The sequence below is a fragment of the Syngnathus leptorhynchus genome, chromosome 2 (genome assembly GCF_054491065.1).
Source record: "Syngnathus leptorhynchus isolate UIUO chromosome 2, UIUO_Slep, whole genome shotgun sequence".
NCBI lineage: Eukaryota > Metazoa > Chordata > Actinopteri > Syngnathiformes > Syngnathidae > Syngnathus > Syngnathus leptorhynchus.
Genome location: NC_141196.1, coordinates 1,842,505 through 1,856,747, shown reverse-complemented (window position 1 = coordinate 1,856,747; position 14,243 = coordinate 1,842,505). Strand labels below are relative to the sequence as shown.

At 47.3% G+C, this 14,243-nt stretch overlaps 2 protein-coding genes across 3 annotated transcripts; one reads left to right on the top strand and one right to left on the bottom strand.

Annotated features, from left to right (window-relative positions):
* Positions 1-675: 675 nt before the first annotated feature.
* Positions 676-3,792, bottom strand: rgp1 (GP1 homolog, RAB6A GEF complex partner 1). Its single transcript, XM_085935252.1, has 9 exons — positions 3,403-3,792; positions 3,173-3,288; positions 2,768-2,901; positions 2,600-2,683; positions 2,376-2,525; positions 2,093-2,239; positions 1,894-2,021; positions 1,614-1,791; positions 676-1,053 (listed from the first exon to the last, which is right to left on the bottom strand). Exons 2-9 carry the CDS (start codon positions 3,286-3,288, stop codon positions 830-832), a joined length of 1,161 nt encoding a protein of 386 aa, XP_085791378.1. The 5' UTR covers positions 3,403-3,792; the 3' UTR covers positions 676-829.
* A 373-nt stretch (positions 3,793-4,165) lies between these two features.
* On the top strand, positions 4,166-13,621 carry gba2 (glucosidase, beta (bile acid) 2). Of its 2 annotated transcripts, XM_085935143.1 has the most exons (19): positions 4,166-4,332; positions 4,476-4,973; positions 7,829-7,920; positions 8,008-8,123; positions 8,208-8,426; positions 8,666-8,905; positions 8,982-9,084; positions 9,162-9,315; positions 10,453-10,578; positions 10,676-10,860; positions 10,944-11,048; positions 11,114-11,221; positions 11,333-11,352; positions 11,419-11,484; positions 11,574-11,680; positions 11,984-12,126; positions 12,268-12,383; positions 12,447-12,638; positions 12,977-13,621. In XM_085935143.1, the coding sequence occupies exons 2-19, from the start codon at positions 4,780-4,782 to the stop codon at positions 13,196-13,198; spliced, it is 2,508 nt and encodes an 835-aa protein (XP_085791269.1). In that variant the 5' UTR covers positions 4,166-4,332; positions 4,476-4,779; the 3' UTR covers positions 13,199-13,621. The 2 variants fall into 2 exon arrangements, with proteins under 2 accessions (XP_085791269.1, XP_085791260.1); XM_085935134.1 differs by having other exon boundaries at positions 11,333-11,484; positions 12,977-13,620.
* Positions 13,622-14,243: the final 622 nt, after the last annotated feature.

The window sequence follows — 14,243 nt, the reverse complement described above, 5'->3', positions numbered from 1 at the left end:
TATTTTTGTATTTATTTGGCTTGTATTTGATTTTCTTCTAGTTCTCTATTTTGTCCTTTGAATTATTTATTTGTTATTATTTTTGTTTAACATGTGATGTTTCTTATCTGTTGGGTACTGTGTGCCTTATACCTTACATTTCGTCTTCTTTTATTGTTTGTGTATTGTCCTGAATGTCGGTTAGCTACCTAAATGTCGTACAGAGGCCGAGATGTACCGGAGTGGAATTCCTTGTTCGGCGTGCTCAAACGTTTGCAAATAAAGATCGATTGTGATTCAAATAAAGCAAAAAAGTCTCATCCATACCCATGTCAGGTGAGTCTGGCTCAGAGTGTGGGTGACAGGTGAAAAAAAAGGAGGAGAGCTAGCAATGTCCTCTTGTTTTGTGCGTAATTCACTAGCTTGACGCAGATGCGTTTCGCCTCATGATTAGAAAAGGGGGGCAAGTTCTGTTTCATTGTTTGGATGAGTACACTATGGACCGCTAATTTGCTTTTTAAAAAGACAATACAAAAAATCAATGTGCATGTAGGTGTTGGAATTTCTATTGATGATACAGTTTGTGACTGGCATAGAAGGCTGAATAGAACATCTTTTTTGGGTGGGAAATGATAAGTCAGAAGAAGAAATGTAAAGTATTGTGTTCCCAAATGTAGGATTTGTTGAAGCCACGTCTAATGTCAATCATTTTTAATTGAACATCAATGATTCTTTTTTTTTTCAGATGTGAACTTGGATTCTGACTGGCAAAAAAAAAAGTTGAATTCAAAAAGATTCATCTGACACCAAAACTGTGAGGGCCCACGTTTTTTTTCATCTGGGTTGACAGTTAAATGTTAATGCTGTTGGTCCCCGTGAACTGGGATTCGTAGGATGCCAAGGCCGGGTTGGTGGGCAGGATCTTGATGGGCAGGTCCCAGCTGAAGGTGTCCACTTCGACGCGCTCGGCGCCGGCCCACACCGTCGACTTGGACTCGTTCTGATGGATGACGGGCGGATCGGCGGGCTCCCGGGCGGTGACGAATTCAAAGTGCAGCCGCCACCTCAGGGTCACTGCAATGTTACGTTTTGTTAAGTGGGAACACGACAGCAAGCCGCATATCGCTCCTTCTCTCATTTTTCAGATGGCAATTCAAAACAAAAAGCGAGTGACGCCTGATTATAGGTTTATTGTGGCCTCCTAAATGCCGAAAGATGGCGGTCAAACACTACTTTTGCCGATTTGAAATTCCTCAACTCGCTTCAATATGCTATCCGGGAAATAGAATCAATGAAGTTGAAGAGTTAACGTTTGACAAAAGTAGAGCTTTGCCACCAGTGTGGGCCAAGGACGCGAGTTGAAGAGTTCTGTTTGGACAAAGGTAGAGCTTTGGCACCAGTTTGGCTTAATTTAGACACACACACACACACACACACACACACACACTAGAAATGACAGCTTAGTCCGCTCTGCCGTCTTGTTGCATTTTGTTGTCGAGGAAATGTGTTGATGTTATCGGAAGAGTTTATGTTGGCCAAAAATCAATGTCAAAACTCACAACGGCTGCCGACTGAAAATCAAACGAAAGACGCCTCGACCACGCTTGGCGGGTTCGCTTTGCGCGCGGACTTACCGACGTCGGTACAGAAGCCCGGCGTGACATTGAGCGGCACAGGGAGGGAGAAGTGGCTGGAGGCCGTGTGCAGACAGGACTCCAGATGTCGCCCGTGTCCAGTCACGCTGAGCGGCTGGCCGGGGCGTCGCTGGTACTCCTGCTGAATCTCCTCTTCGCTCTGAAGGCTCACCGAATACTGGCAAAAGACAAAAAAACGCGTTTGTTCACTTCTCAAGAAATTTTTGCGGCAGTGTATCGTCGAGGACGACCCCGCGCGCCGCAGGTTTTTGCAAAGTACCTGCAAGCAGGGGATGTCACCCTCGGAGAAATTGAACGTGCCGACGATGTCCTCTCCGAGTCTGTACATGGTCTTGAAGATGCAGAACTTTGCCACTTTCCCTCGCACGTTGGTGATGTTGAACACGTCTGGAGACGGTCAAATTTAAACGCGAATATCGTCGGTCGCTTCATTTGCGGCGGCAAGCGGTACAACTCACGGGGGCAACGCTTTGACGTGGAGACCATGAGCACGTCGAGCGCTCGCTCCAAAGGCCGCGCGTCCCTCCGGCAGGATTCTTCTTCCTCCAGGAACGGGTTCGAAGGGGACACTACCTCGTCCTGAGCAAATGAGGGTTCTGGCATGCCTGCAGATTGTGACGGGATCAAAAGGTAGAATCGTCATTCAGACAAGCGCGCGTTGGTCACCTGATGCGAATGTGGCCAACATTTATTGATTTGTTTGTTTATGGATGAATTCGTTCGTTCATTAGATCGTCCCACCTTGCAGAACCAAAACTCGAAAGGGAACTCGAAGAAGTTTGATGGGAGAGTTGACCCTCTGACACCCGATGGTCAGTTTGTAGACATACTTCACCGCCTGGCCGCGGAAACTGGGAGGACCGTCGACGGGTACGACCTCGCTGTACGAATCTGCGACACAAAACCCAAGCCCATCATGACAAATATTTTCTTCTGTCTTTTTACTAGATGTAACATTGACACACAAGTCTTGCTCTCTCCTGGATCCAGACACAGGTCGCAGAATAGGATTTTGGGCGGCGTGTCCAGAACGCATTGGCCTCGCTCGCCTGGTGGAAAATGGTCTGGGTTAGCGTTTAGCGCAATACAAACAAAAAAAAACACATGACAACTTAGAGTTGTTGCTCAACGACCTCTGCTCGGAACGAGGACCGTATCGCTGCTGGCCTGGACGTCCTGCTTGTTGCCCCGGCTCGGTAGACTCACTCTGCTCTCACTGGCGTGAAACTGGCAATGGATCTGGGCGCTGGCCCAGGCCAACATCTCACTGGAACACAGTGGAGACAAAAACAACCGGAAAAATCAGTGGCGGGGTGCGAAAGAGACATTCCTATTGCTGATACAAATGAGTTACTGTTTTTGAAGAGGCTCAAGAATCTACACATACATACTGGATAGAACGTCGCTCATTTAAACATGACAAATGTTGGGACTTTATTCATTCAATTGGAACAAACATTAGAATTTGAGGTTGGACACGTAGACCGGTGCTAGTTTAGGCCAACGTGCAAGCCGGCCGGGGGTGCTTTCGAATGTACCTGCTCGCAGAGGTGGATAAGTGGGACATGGGGTTTCTGAAAGTGACGAGACACTCCATTAGCTCCCCGGCTAGATACACGGGACCGCGAGCCATGGAAGCCACCACCTCGATCATCTGCAAGACAGTCGATCACCGGGAATGAAAGCACAAGAGTGGGACGTGGAGACTGCGCTCGGACGTAGGCTAATGTCAGCGACGCTACATTAGCCGCGTAACTTTAACACACACCTTGTGCCCCCCAGTAGAGTCCGGGTGCGGACAATCGAGGCTCCAGTTTGTCGTCAGAGTTACAAAACGAACGGAATGCTGTCTTAATACATTCTCCTCGATTCTACATAGAGACTGTTTTCATCCGGACCTACTATGGTTTAGCTAGCAGTCGGTAAACAAAAGTGTGTCCGCGAGGGCGACCAAAACCAGACCATTGAAGAATACACTTTTGGGAACAAAAGTAAGTAACATACGACGCATGGTAAGAAAAATAAATTCGTGAAAAACCGCACTGGCGCACTTTGTCCCACCTCATGTAATGTAGAGAACAAAAAAAAAAAAAAAAAAAAACACGGATAAAAACTACAACTCGGTTTTTTGGTTGGCCATCACACACGTCACGTGGCAGAAGCAACTCGCATCGCAGACGGTGTGTTGCTATGGTAACTTGACGGGGTCTTGGCTTTTGATGTATTCCTTCATTTTTATCTCCGAGGCATTAAAAGCATATTCAAACTTGATTAGTGGAATACAATTTATATAACCTACACGCCTGCTTGTCATGATACCGGTGGCTGATAGAATATGCTAACCAGTATGGAGAAAATTCATTACGCCCCCCCTGCTTAAATCAAACATGGTTTAGCCGTTGGCGGTGGGCCCCCTGTTTCTCTCTCTCTGTCTCTGTCTCTGTCTCTCTCTCTCTCTCTCTCTCTCTCTCTCTCTCTCTCTCTCTCTCTCTCTCTCTCTCTCTCTCTCTCTCTCTCTCTCTCTCTCTCTCTCTCTCTCTCCCGCTCTCTCACCCTTTTATTTTTTTTTGAAAATCTTTATTGAAACACTGTCTCGGTTTCTTGCGTGTTGTCGGACACGGTTGTGACTTCCTGGCTATTTGGCTGTGCCCATTTCATCAGTTTGCTGTGCACGGAACGCTTCCTGTTCTACTCCAAGGTACTTGTGGTTTGTGACAATGTATCCCCTTGTTCATGCCCAAAATAAAATTACTAATCGTGCAAATTAACGAGGGCTTTTATTTGATTCTTTAATATGCGCTGACTGACACAAGCCTTTTATTGTTGCTCTTTCTGTCGTAGGGTTGAGCGATACATGTCGACGTCCCCCATCCTGCACACGAATAGCCAGCCGGCGGCATCGAGGCTGCCCCGGCCGACCGCCAATGTGAATGATAAGTCTATAATGCACCCCCCAATTTAAAGGCGGCGTCATCAGCTTTTTGCCCCCTGACCCAGAAACGAGTGGAAACCAGTTGATGTGTCCGAGGAATCGGGCTGACTCGATGATAAATCACTCTGTGTTTACAAAGGGTGGCGAGAACCTCATTTTGTAGCCAGCCCCGTACGCTGCTCAACTGCTCTGACTGACAACCACAACAGCAAAATGACTGAAGATTGGGGGGACGGATCCACGGCGGAGCTCATGAGCAGGTACCTCCCCAAGGAGATGGGGTACGGCGTTCCCACGGCCGGGTGGCGTATCTGTTTGGCCCACGAGTTCAAGGAGAAGAGGAAGCCTTTCCAAGCAAAGGATGTGTCCCTGGAGAATATTGTGGAGCACATTGGGCTTGGGATCAGGTATTTATTTTATTTTTTTAAATCTTAGAATATATCAGTAAACAGTGAGTTAGTCTATTATTAATGAATCATGTTGAGGTATTTTTTGAATTTTAAATTAGTCCACAACTTCAGATTGCAACCTCTCAATGATAAATCTCAGATTTTGGTATTTTCTAATGAAAGAAGACTAATCATTGATCTTCTGTGTCTATGTTCTGACTTCTTGTGGTCCAAACCAAAAACGGAACCATTACAATGGGGTAAAAAAAAAAAAAAAAAAAATGTACCGTCTTTTCTGGACCATAAGGCACACCTTCAATGAAGGGCCCATTTTCAAACTTTGTCCATATATAAGGGGCACTGGATTATAAGGCGCATAAAATAGAAGCTATACTGCAACAAACTGCGGTTGACTCGGGTTGCGGTATGCATCCACTAGCCAATAACCAATGAGCCCTCTATAAACAATCACGTTTCTCAAACTATCCTATAAAATGATCGGAACTGACTAAAGTTTGAGCTAACACCTTGGTACTGCTTACCTATGTTTCCCTTCCATATCGATCCCTACATTTACTCGAAACATTAACAGAGCAGCCTATTTTAGCATGAAATAGCCTCGTGCGTATAGCAGCTATCACTATAGCATTAGCCACCCGCAAACTCCCATGAGCCTCAGCTCGCAGACTCCCATGAGCCTCGGCAAAGTGTAAACAATCGCGTTTCTCAAACGACGGCTTATAAAATGATCGGAACTGACTAAAGTTCGATCTGACACCTTGGCACTGTTTACCTATGTTTCCCTTCCATATTGATCCGTAAATTTACTCAAAACATTAACGGAGCTATGAAATGAAACAGCTATTCAGTGACGCCCCCTAACCACGGTTGCCGTAATGCTGGTAAGCGATGCGACCTTGTAATTTACTAAATTGTACAGACAATTTTGGCAGAGCACTGTGTACAACCACCATGGATCAACAAATTCACAAATTGATCCACATATATAAGGCGCACGGGACCTTTGAGAAAAGTTTAGGTTTTTAGGTGCGCCTTATAGTCCGGAAAATACGGTAAATGATTCTGTTTGTTAGCAGGAATGAAATTGCCAATTCATCTTTTGAAAATTAGGCACCGCGTGAGTCAGAAATGTAGCCGAGTTTGCAAGACTGCTTTTGTAGTTAGTGAATGCCAGCAAGAATGCAATCAATTCATCCTCCTCAGGAGCACGTGGAACCTACTGTGTGGCCTGGGTTTTATATCAACACTTAAAGATGTCCCCTCCCCTTCTTCACCTACTGTGGCCTGGGTTTTATATCAACACTTCAAGATGTCCCTCCCCTTCTTCACTTAATGCTTCGCTCATGCATAATGTCATCTACGCGCCCTGTAAAATGTACAAGAACCTGCTTCCAAGGCAGCTTAACCGCATGCTGTGTTCAAGTTGCAATCTCCAGGACAACAGTCCCTTGTCCTACAGGGCGCGGTGGCCTTTGTTGCCACGGCAACACTTGTGAATCATTGCACCGGTGGCAGGTTGTTTGAAGAAGGGAGTCTTTGGACACTGTGTTCAAGGGAGATCAATAGTGGGCTTAAAAGTTGCCCACCTATGAAGAGTTAACTTGAACAATGTGTTGGTAAAGGTGTCCCGATGAATATTAAGAGATTGTGTATCGTCCGGCCACTGCAACTTGACTCCGTTTCACCTCTCGGCCGAACATTTCACGCATCAAGGTGAGATGGGCAAGCTCGAGCCCGAGTGCTTATGTGGAAATCCAAGTCGTGGTGCATTTGGGCAATATTTTTATTTTTTTTGCGAGGAAAAACCCTGAGATACTGTGGTAGTCCAATCAACCAGCAGTTTGGCAGCTAGTGAAAAAAAATCTTCAAAAAAAACCAATTTAACACCATAGCCGGCCGGCAAATGACTCCAACCTTTCTTTCTCAATTTTCCTCTTTGCTCACACGGAGGTTTGGTTTCAGATGGCTGCTCCGGCAGAGCGCATAGGAGGACGGATCCAGGTCAGCTTTTGGGGCTTGTCGTCCTGGAACCATATCATTGTTGCATCTGCTCCCCGGGTGACCCTGTGCGCTAGCTAACATGCGGCGTAACCCGCCAGGGCCTTACGTTCCACTGTCTTTGCGAGTGGCTGGGCCCTTGTTGTGCTCTTTGGCCACGACTTGAAGCATAATCGATGATTACAATTCCTTGTCAGCTTTTTTACTCTCTTCCCGGCGTAAGTAGAATCACGCCTTGAGCTAAGAGTTTCATTTAGTTTGCGCCATAACCACGCTGGTGTTTTTATTTACGATGTTAGCCCGTCAATGGCGCTTTCGATTATGTACGTACCAAGCTTGTAGTGACAGACAGGAAACTGTGACGTTCTTTTTTTGTTCACCAAACTGATGCGGAGTGTGACGTAATTATTGTTGCATGACCGAACAGCAGCTTTTTGCAAGCTGACAATGACATTCCATTGCGATTTGAATGGGATTTATTGCCCCCACCCCACAACAAAAATCCTTGCCATTGTGGCGGAACACTCTATATCTCGGGTGTCAAACTCAAGGCCCGGGGGCCCAGATACAGCCCGTCACCACATTATAAGTGGCCCCCATTGAATTTGTGTCATTAGTAAAATTAGAAATTGTTTTCACTTTTACAAAAAAAACAGATCAAGTGCTTGCAATGTTATTACCATTCCTTTGGTTTTACTAGTCTCTCATTTCAAAACGAGTCATTCATCCGTTTGTTTTGTAGCCTGTACTGTATACAGCAGACGTTGACAGACGTCCCTCCGAGGGGAAACTATGACTACCAAATGAGTTTGACACCCCTGCTCTATATGGTTGTTGACGGTGTTCTGATGCAGGTATCTCAAATGGTGGTACAAAAAGACACAGGTGGAAAAGAAGGCGCCTTTCATCGACATGTTTCGCGCTCAGCCTTTGCGGCAGATTTATGGTGGGTCGGTCTCGTGTCGAATTTGCCTTTCGTGCGCTTTTCTCTCCTACGCGTCGGCTCAACTCGAGTTGTCGGCCCATCCGGCAGGTGCGCCGCTGGGAGGTATCGGTGGAGGTTCCATCACCAGAGGTTGGAGGGGGGAGTTCTGTCGGTGGCAGCTGACGCCCGGGATGTACCATTACAAGACGGTCACGGCCAATCAGGTAGTAAACGGGTTCCCCCGGAAAAGCTAACGGACCTAGCAACCCCGCTGGTTGTAAGACAAGGCTCTGGTTTGTCGTCCTCAGTTCACCGTGTGCTTGCGCCGCGGCGGGCAGACGCTTTACCAACAGGTGCTCTGCGTCGAGCGGCCTCCCCGGCTGCAGGGCTGGAACTGGGGCTACTGCGGCGAGTACGCTTACTACCATGCCCTGTACCCCCGGGCCTGGACCGTCTACCACCTCCCGGGGCAAAATGTCACGCTCACCTGCAGGCAGGTCTCGCCCGTCATTCCTCACGACTACCAGGTGAGCCCAACCGGCTGAAAGATAATTGTCGCCATCGCAAGACTAACTTTGGGCAGCGATGTCGTGAACTTTGTGCAGTAGTGTCAGACTATGTGTAATTTGTTTCCTCCGTATTTGTGTTTGGCCCCAAAAAAATCCAGCTTGGACGAAATTGCATTGTTTGTCTGAAGCGGCAAAACGATAAACGCTTAAGTGGGAATTGTTTAGCCGCCGCTGAGCGAGCGTCTACTTTGTGACAGGACTCCTGCCTGCCGGTGGTGGTGTTCATCTGGGACGTGGAGAACAAGAATGACTACGCTCTGGATGTCACCATCATGTTCACCGTGCTCAACGGCTCCGGGCACAAGGACGACAAAGGCGGGGGCCACTGGAATGAACCTTTTCATCTCCAAAAACAGGGCAAGGCCGTATCGGGAGTCTTGCTACATCACTGCACATCAGTGAACCCTTATACCTTATGCATCGCCGCTCCGGAGCAGGTTGGATATTTCTCCGAGTTGTTGTATTTTTTTTTTTGCCGGTGGCGATTTGACATCATCGTCTTTTGATTTTCAGCCCAACGGGGAAGTCAGCCATCAGACGGCGTTCAGTCCAAAGGGAACCTGCAGCGACCTGTGGGGCGATCTGATCGCCGACGGACGGCTGGAATCTCCCGCGGGTTAGCGTCGATTAGCGAGAGCGCGGCTCTTTGAAATGGAGCCTCGGCAACCCAAACATGCGTTTGCCTCTCCGCAGGCTCCAGCCCGCCGACGGCCAAAGGAGAGAAGGTAGCGGCGGCGTTGGCTGCGAGCTGCTCCGTGTCGCCGCGGGGCCGCAACACGCTGGAGTTCTGCCTGGCGTGGGATATGCCTGTCATCACCTTTGGCGCTCGCGAGCGGCACCACCACAGGTAAAAAAAAAAAGCCAAGGGCACCAATAATCTACTTGGAAACCACGTTGGTCCAAAGTCAGTCCAAAAAGAAACGAACCCGACTATTCATTCGACACCAAACATCGGGTCAAATGTGTAACCCACAAAAAGTGTACTAAATACCCCCAATTGGGTTGTTTTGTATACACAGAAAACAACAACAACTTCAAATTGGCTCATCTGTACAAAGTCAAAAGGGACATACACAACTTTTGGGGTTGCTTACTTCCCCAACAATTGGGTCCTTTTGTGGATTATATTGTATTACGTTGTATTGTATTATATTGTATTATATTATATTATATTATATTATGTTATTATAGATAGATAGATAGATAGATAGATAGATAGATAGATAGATAGATAGATAGATAGATAGATAGATAGATAGATAGATAGATAGATAGATAGATAGATAGATAGATAGATAGATAGATAGATAGATAGATAGATAGATAGATAGATAGATAGATAGATTTGCCCTCCCTGCGTGGAGTTTGCATGTTCTCCCCGTGTCCGCGTGGGTTTTCTCCGGGCACTCCGGTTTCCTCCCACATCCCCAAAACATGCTTGATAGGCTGATTGAGCACTCCAAATTGTCCCTAGGTGTGAGTGCGAACGGTTGTTGGTCTCTGTGTGCCCTGCCATGGGTTGGCAACCAGTTCAGGGTGTCCCCCTACTGCCTACTGCCCGATGACGGCTGGGATAGGCTCCAGCATGCCCGCGACCCACGTGGGGACTAAGCGGTTCAGAAAATCGATGGATGGATGGATGTAATATACTATAATTTATTTGTTTACCCAGCTTTTGGGATACGTTTTTGACCCAACACCAACGTTTTTGGGCTCCCAAAATAACTAATAAAATAACTCGAAACGTTTTCTCGGGTCACTTTCTCAGAATTATTTTCAATGCACTTGTTTTCTAGAGTGCATGCCATGGCAAAATGAGTATGACTATACTTGTGTTTTGTCAATTGGAAGAACAGGGTAATGACTTTTAGACTCAATTTTGGGGTCATTTTTGACGACCGATTTTACAATTTAAAAACTCCCAAAACCCAGCGCATCATTCTGCATGTTCCCACGTTAGCAAGGCATTTGTCTGCACTTTCAGACGATACACCCGTTATTTCGGGAGCAAAGGGGACGCGGCGCCCTCACTCAGTCATTACGCCCTGACACACTACAAAGCGTGGGAGAAGAAGATCGAGGAGTGGCAAGCGGACGTGCTGCAGGACAGGTACGTCATTTTAGCGAGCGAGCGAGCGTCTCATTTGTAGCAAAAAAAAAAAAAAATGGCGCCAGCGAAGACGTGTTCACGTACGTCCCACCTCTAGTTCGCTTCCCACCTGGTACAAGTCCGCTCTGTTCAACGAGCTGTACTTTGTGACCGACGGCGGGACGGTGTGGACGGAACTCCCGGAGGACGCCGACGTCAGCGGCGGTGTTCGCAGCCAAGACGGCGGCCTACCCGCTCAGCCGCCCGTCATCAAAGAGTACGGCCGCTTCGCCTACCTCGAAGGTCAGCGAGGAGCAATTTCCCCCGAACCTGCTTTGCGCTCGGCGGGTCGTCTCACGCTGTCTTTTTTTTTTTTTGTCACTCAGGTCAGGAATACCGAATGTACAACACGTACGATGTGCACTTCTACGCTTCTTTCGCTCTCATCATGCTGTGGCCCAAACTCGCCTTGAGTGTGCAGTACGATATTGGTAGGATTTTTTTTGTCTGGTGCGAAGTGGGCGAGGCTCGAGATTGAGTAACTCGGGTCTCTTAGCCGGCAGTGTGGTGCGGCAGGATTTAACGGAGAGATTGCATCTGATGAGCGGCCGGAGCGCTGCGGTCAAGGCCAAAAACGTGGTGCCTCACGACATTGGAGATCCAGGTAGAAGAATATATATGCTACTTTAAAAGTGACAAACCTAACAAATGTAGGCTACTGGATGGGGAAATCCACTTGAAAAGAGCTTAACCCCACGCCGTCTTGTTTTTGTAGACGATGAGCCGTGGCAAAGGGTGAACGCCTATCTCATTCACGACACGGCCTACTGGAAGGACTTGAACCTGAAGTTTGTCCTGCAGGTCTACAGGGACTATCATCTCACCCAGGACCAGCAGTACCTGCATGACATGTGGCCCATCTGCCAAGTATGGCTGCCCCTTACTTTCTTGACTCTGTTAAGATTTCCCCCCCCCCCCCCCCCCCCCTGAGATTTGATGATCGCTCACTCTGCTAGGCAGTGATGGAGTCAGAGCTTAAGTTTGACCTGGATGGAGACGGCCTGATCGAGAACTCCGGCTTTGCTGATCAGACTTATGACGGCTGGACAGTTACTGGACCAAGGTTAGAGGAGACAAAGCCTGTTTGTCAGTCCCAGTAGAAGTTTAACGTAAAAGTCACACCTCACTAAAAAGAAGAAAAAAAAAAAGTATTTTATATATATATATTTATCAAGTTTCATCACGCAAAAAGTCAGACAGCTTAAAGACAAGGTCAGCACATTCTTTGGCTTAGCTGGGAGGAGGGATGAAGGGAAGGAAACCATGATAGGAAAAGCACGACTTGTGTCGAAACAGCAAATGGGACGGACATTCCGAGTGTAGTCTGAGTTCCAGATTGCCTCAACGTCCCCCTGCTGTGTTGCAGTGCGTACTGCGGCGGGCTTTGGCTGGCCTCATTGTGCGTCATGTGCAAAATGGCCGCACTGCTCGACAACCAAGAGGCCCGACAGCGCTACAGAGACATCTTGGACAGAGGCAGCGTCGCTTTCGAGAAACTATTGTGGAACGGTAAGACCCGAAATTCCTTGGAATCAATCCCTGATGGATGGCCGCCCTAACAATTTGTCAATATTAGTAACTCGGACAACTCAAACTGTCATCTCACAGCAAAGGACAACTTTGTATTTGAAGATGGTTTGTGCTTTTTAGGCAAGTACTACAACTACGACAGCAGCGGGCGGGAACTTTCCAACAGCATCATGTCTGACCAGTGTGCCGGCCAATGGTTCCTGAGAGCGTCCGGGCTCGGCCAAGGAGACTTCCAGGTAACTGACACGCTTGCGAGATGTCAGGGGGCAGAACGTTTTCACTTCCATCTCTCCATCCAGGTGTTCCCCGAGGAAAACATCAGGGCCGCGCTCCGGTCCATTTTTGACTTGAACGTGATGAGCTTCGGCGGCGGCCAGATGGGCGCCGTGAACGGCATGCGGCCCGAGGGCGTGCCCGACCGTTCCAGCGTTCAGTCGGACGAGGTTTGGATCGGTGTGGTTTACGGACTGGCCGCCACTATGATCCACGAGGTAAACGTAGTAACAACTCTTAAAACGTTTTACGCGTCTCACGGTTTAACGCTGCAGTTCAGTGTGCGGGAACAAGCCAGCAAGACTTTTACTACTACTAAAATATTCGATATTTTTTTGAAAGTACATCCGGCTCTAAGTATTGTTAGATTATGCCTCTGGGGGGGGGCTGTACCCATTAGGTCCTAATATTCGTTGGCGAGAGGATTGTAAAGTCGCATCGGAGCGCTCCGTTAGCACGTCAACGTCAAGTTAGCATTAAGCTAGCAGTGTAAAAACAATGTAGGAGACATTCGATAACTATTTTGAAATGTTTTTTTTTTCTTTTGCCTTCTCAGGGCATGTTGGCGGAAGGTATGCGCACGGCCGAGGGTTGCTATCGCACGGTATGGGAAAGGCTGGGCATGGCCTTCCAAACGCCCGAAGCCTACTGCGAGAAGGCCATCTACCGCTCGCTGGCCTATATGAGGCCGCTCAGCATCTGGGCCATGCAGCTGGCTCTGAACAGTTCGCGCGACGAGAGCCGGCACGCCGGGACGGGAGAAGGTGCGAGTCAATAAACTCCGCCGCGGCCACTTCCCAAATCCCAACTCCAATCGGCTCGGTTTGTTGGCAGGCTGTAGATGACAGCGTGACTTGAATTCTGCTTTTCTTCTGTCTTTACAATGTATGTACAAGTTGTGACAACCCCTGGTCAATTTGCACAAGTCTTACAGTTGCTTTTGAATGGTGCATTCAAATCACCTGTATATTGGAATGCTGTCCTCATTCATACCCAATGAGAGACATGTTTTCTCTCTCGCTCTCTGTCTCTCGCTCTCTGTCTCTCGCTCTCTGTCTCTCGCTCTCTGGCTCTCTCGCTCTCTGGCTCTCTCGCTCTCTGGCTCTCTCGCTCTCTGGCTCTCTCTCTCTCTGGCTCGCTCTCGCTCTCTCGCTCTCGCTCTCTCGCTCTCTCGCTCTCTCTCTATATGTATATATATATGTATATATATATATATATATATATATATATATATATATATATATATATATGTGTGTATGTATATATATATATATATATATATATATATATATATGTGTATATATATATGTATATATATATATAGATGCCTTGTTGCACACTAGACTCTAATATTAAAGTTGAAAATGTGACCGATGACAATCATCCCTAGTAAGTCACTGTATAGTACAGAATACTTTTGTTTTGTCTTCACAGGCAAATGGGGTCAGTTAAAGTTTTGTTGTTGTAATACAAGCAGGTGGGCAGCAGAGGGCGACGAGTGCTCTGAACCTTGCGTCGTGATTCACAAACGTCACGCAGTCACCCCCCCCTTAAAAAATACAGGACTCATTTCCAAGTACCAACATTAAAAAGCAGGAGGAAATGTTTATGATAAATAAGACAGGTGTAACAATGGACAATTTGAAGTTGAAACTCCACCCAAATATAGAAAAAACACCACCATTTAAATTCAATATGTATTGCACATACGTTCAATAAATTAGTACCTAAGTAAATATTGGAAAAGAAACAGTTCTAAACTATTACAATTGAATTGTTCTTAACAAAGATGCTGTATTAAAGAGAATGTTTCAATCGCTGTG

What these genes read in the sequence shown, in the direction of transcription:
- rgp1 (XM_085935252.1), bottom strand. Translation starts at nt 3,288, where the DNA reads ATGATCGAGGTGGTGGCTTCCATGGCTCGCGGTCCCGTGTATCTAGCC. An exon ending in TTATCCACCTCTGCGAGCAG is followed by an intron (nt 2,902 to 3,172) that starts GTACATTCGAAA and finishes ACTGTGTTCCAG; the next exon opens with TGAGATGTTGGCCTGGGCCA. An exon ending in GTGACATCCCCTGCTTGCAG is followed by an intron (nt 1,792 to 1,893) that starts GTACTTTGCAAA and finishes GTCTTTTGCCAG; the next exon opens with TATTCGGTGAGCCTTCAGAG.
- gba2 (XM_085935134.1), top strand. Translation starts at nt 4,780, where the DNA reads ATGACTGAAGATTGGGGGGACGGATCCACGGCGGAGCTCATGAGCAGG. An exon ending in CACATTGGGCTTGGGATCAG is followed by an intron (nt 4,974 to 7,828) that starts GTATTTATTTTA and finishes GTTCTGATGCAG; the next exon opens with GTATCTCAAATGGTGGTACA. An exon ending in AGACGGTCACGGCCAATCAG is followed by an intron (nt 8,124 to 8,207) that starts GTAGTAAACGGG and finishes TGTCGTCCTCAG; the next exon opens with TTCACCGTGTGCTTGCGCCG.